This window comes from Tupaia chinensis, unplaced genomic scaffold, assembly GCF_000334495.1.
Source record: "Tupaia chinensis unplaced genomic scaffold, TupChi_1.0 Scaffold144150_1, whole genome shotgun sequence".
Classification (NCBI taxonomy): Eukaryota; Metazoa; Chordata; class Mammalia; order Scandentia; family Tupaiidae; genus Tupaia; species Tupaia belangeri.
The window spans coordinates 743,149-746,593 of NW_006204006.1; the positions used below are offsets into that span (position 1 = coordinate 743,149).

The 3,445-nt window shown below is 56.2% G+C and overlaps 1 protein-coding gene across 1 annotated transcript in view; it reads left to right on the forward strand.

The window, feature by feature from the left end:
- The window catches only part of OGDH (oxoglutarate dehydrogenase), a 99,523-nt gene extending 98,420 nt beyond the window's left edge, over positions 1 to 1,103 (forward strand). Inside the window, 2 exon segments of the mRNA XM_006166024.3 lie at positions 1 to 120; positions 197 to 1,103. The exon segment at positions 1 to 120 is cut by the window's left edge and continues 29 nt beyond it. Of these exon segments, the coding sequence (XP_006166086.1) occupies positions 1 to 120; positions 197 to 347 (271 nt within the window). The 3' untranslated portion in view covers positions 348 to 1,103.
- The last annotated feature ends 2,342 nt before the right edge of the window (positions 1,104 to 3,445 follow it).

Here is a 3,445-nt window from a genome sequence, read left to right on the forward strand (position 1 = left end):
GGTGCAGAAGTACCCTGGCGCCGAGCTGGCCTGGTGCCAGGAGGAGCACAAGAACCAAGGCTACTACGACTACGTGAAACCCAGGCTGCGCACCACCATCAGCCGTGCCAAGCCCGTCTGGTGAGGCCCTGTCCGACCAGAACATGTGCGGCATCCCTTACTGCGCCATCTCTGACCTTCTCTGTCCCTCTCACAGGTACGCTGGCCGGGACCCAGCGGCTGCTCCTGCCACCGGCAGAAAGAAGACCCACCTGACGGAGCTGCAGAATAAGAAGACCCACCTGACGGAGCTGCAGCGCCTCCTAGACACAGCCTTCGACCTGGACGCCTTCAAGAACTTTTCATAGGCGCTGCCTGGGGTTACGCAGGCACTGCCCTCTCCATGCCCATGATGCCCTCGCTTCTCAAATAAGAATAGTGCCTCAGCGCTGCCCAAACCCATGCCCTCCTCACCGCGCCATGCCCCCTCCATAGGAATCAGGCTGTCATCCCTCAGTGCTTGACCGCCTGGCAGGTGCTGCCCAGCCATGCGACTTGAACTGAGCAGCTTCGGGGAGGTGGTGGGAGCAGGATGTCCTGGCAGGGGTGTAGTTTGGTCCTGGCCACTGTGAGGCAAAGGCATCCTTGTCACCCAGCCAGGCACAGGCTCCTGCCCCTGGACTAGGGTAATTTTAAATCCACTGGGAGCCTGAGTTTGGCCATGGGAGGGGGCTATAGCCTGGCCTAGCCTCTACAGTGTCCATCCTATGCTGTCCCTTCAAGGGTCCCAGGTAGCACTTGCAGCCCATAGGGTCTGTGTGGCCAGGCAGCCCCTCTGAGGCCCCCACAGTGGCCCTAACTGTGTCCTGCTCCCCAGCCATTCTCTCTTTCTGTTCCTTCCTTAAACCCAACGGAGACTTTCGATGCATCCTTTTTGCTGTGCCAAAGCAGGGCAGAAGGGGAGGGGGATGTGGGGGGTGAGGGGCTGGCTGCCCTCTACCTGTCACTTTGACCTTCACAAAGACAGATCTGATTTATTTATTTTGGTTAAAAAAAAAAAAAAAAAAAAGGGCAAAACCAACTTTGCATCGCATTGGCCTGACCCATAAACTAAGTTATCCATAGATCTGTCTGCCGTGTCGTTCTGTCTGTTCTGCTTTATCAACCAGCCAGGCACAGGCTTCTGCCCCTGGACTAGGGCCAGCTCCTACCCCAACCAGGAAGTAGCCCCTTCTCCTGGGGAGAGGGAATAACAGCTGCCCCTCCACTCTCACACACTCCCATCATCGTCATAACCTGACCGGAGCTGGTTGTGACGGTGACTCCCAGGCAGCTGGAGTGCAGCCTGTTTCAGAGCTTCCCCAGCTCTCGTGTTTCTCTCCCCACTCCGCCTGAAGAATAAAAGAGCAGTAATCTGCACTTCGTTTTTTGTGTTTGAGCCGGCTGCTGGGTGGGCTCCCTGTTAGGTCATGAACCAGTGTTCAGAGGGCCCAAGCAGCTTATCGGTCTGGAGGTGAAAAGACCCCCAGCCTAGCACAGACCCTGGGCCCTTGGCTAAGAGACCATTGTCTCAGCTCTCATGAGCCAGGTTCTGGCCTCCTGAGGCTGAGTAGTCTCACCCTGAGGAGTTTGGGGACAGGCCCCAAAGTGGTCCTAGCCTTAGCCCACCCATGCTTTCTGGACAGCACCTGCGGGTCCCCAGGCTGGCAACCACCTCATACTGATCCAGAACCCTTTTGCAGTCTTCCAGTCCCAGTGTGGCTGCCGGCTGTTGCTGGGTGCAGGAGGTACTAGGGTTGGCAGGAGCCTACAAGGGTGGACTTGGAGCTCTGCGGAGAGGCCACCAGGCGCGTGCAGCGGAGGCAGCTGACTGGACGTTTGCCACAAGACTCTAGCCTCCATTAGGGTGGGGACCCAGTTGAGAGTTTCACCCCAGCCCTGAGACCTGGGAGATGGCCTCAGGGTGGGCTGCAGAGGCAAGCTGGGAGTGCTCTGCCGAGAGACCAGAGCAGCTCAGCGCAGTGGCCACAGCAGCGGCCTGGCTCCTCAGTAGGGTCTTGGTAAGTTACACACAGGTCTGTGTCCCTGAGCACCCAGTGAGGAGCACGGGGTCTTGAAAGGCTCTGGGCAGAACTGAGTGCTAACACTGCAGGACCAGACCCCCTAAGGGGGTTTCAATGCCAAGCTACATGGTGTTCATGCATCATCCTAATGGGTACATGGTTAACTCCGATCCACTTGGGCTTTGAATTGCTCCTCCTAAAATCGGAGAACAGTTGTTTGAGCAGGAAGCTCCATGCAGCGTAGGGGACATGCTGTGCATTTACGCAAGACTGGCCAGGGCCTGGGTGCTCATGACAGCAGTGGATGGCAGTGGGCATGAACTGAGCGTGGTGACATGTGTGAACACGACCTGGCTCACCTCTGCTGCCTGTGACTGGTCCCCAAATCTAATTGTCACTTGCATGAGACGTGACTGACGGGGATGTTGAGGACCTGCCCATCGTGGCTCACTATCGAGCAAGACCAAAATCCAAGCCCAGCAGGGCCTCCATGTGCTTTTTGCATATTGAGGACCTGAATTACCAGTGCCCACCTGAGACCCTGCCCAGGCAGGCATTCAGGGCCAGGCCAGAGAGCTTAAGGCCTCTTTCCCCCAACCCCAGTATTGACATCTTTGTCACCTCCAGCAGCAGGTGATGCAGGAGACAGGAAATTGCAGAAGGACGCCACAGTTCCTTGAATTTAGCCCCCCTGCATACCAGTGCTGGGGTGGGGTGGGCAGAGTGATGACGGGCCCAGCTTCTCCACCTGCCTCCAGAGAAAGGCTGTCAGGCCGCTGGGGGTTACTGGGAGATGTTTTACCCAGATTCCCTTCCCTCTAGTAGAAACAGGGAATTGAAATAAATGTCTGACACTACTTCAGTCCTAACTTTGGGTAGTGAGTGCTCAAGGTAGTAACCAACTGGGGTTGGGCGAAGCAGAGACAATGAACCTTTTTCCCGTTCAGGATTCTGTGATCCTCTGAGCAGTGGGTCTCCACACAGGACGCCCCACACTGCCAGCTTCCGGTGTCTGCCTGACACACATAGCTCACTCAGTCCTGAAATAAACCCTCAAAGCCTTCTCCAGAGAGGACTCAGAACTGGTCCCTTCAGAGTGTCCTCGGGGCTTGGTCTCTTCCCTGCTGCGACTTAGCTCTATCACCCAGAAACTTGGCCTTGGCCTCAAGACCACTGATAGGCAGGCAGACTCACTCCCCGGGGCCCACATCATCCCCAGTGCCCTGAAGGTCTGCCTAAGAGCAGCCTTAGCACCTCAGTTCCCAAGGGCTCAGCTGTGGATAGAGGCAGTTTTATGTGAGGGACTTGAGCATCCATGGATTTGGGTGTCTGAGGAGGATCCTACAGTCAACTCCACAGACATGAGGGACAACCATATATGTGTGTATATATATATATATATA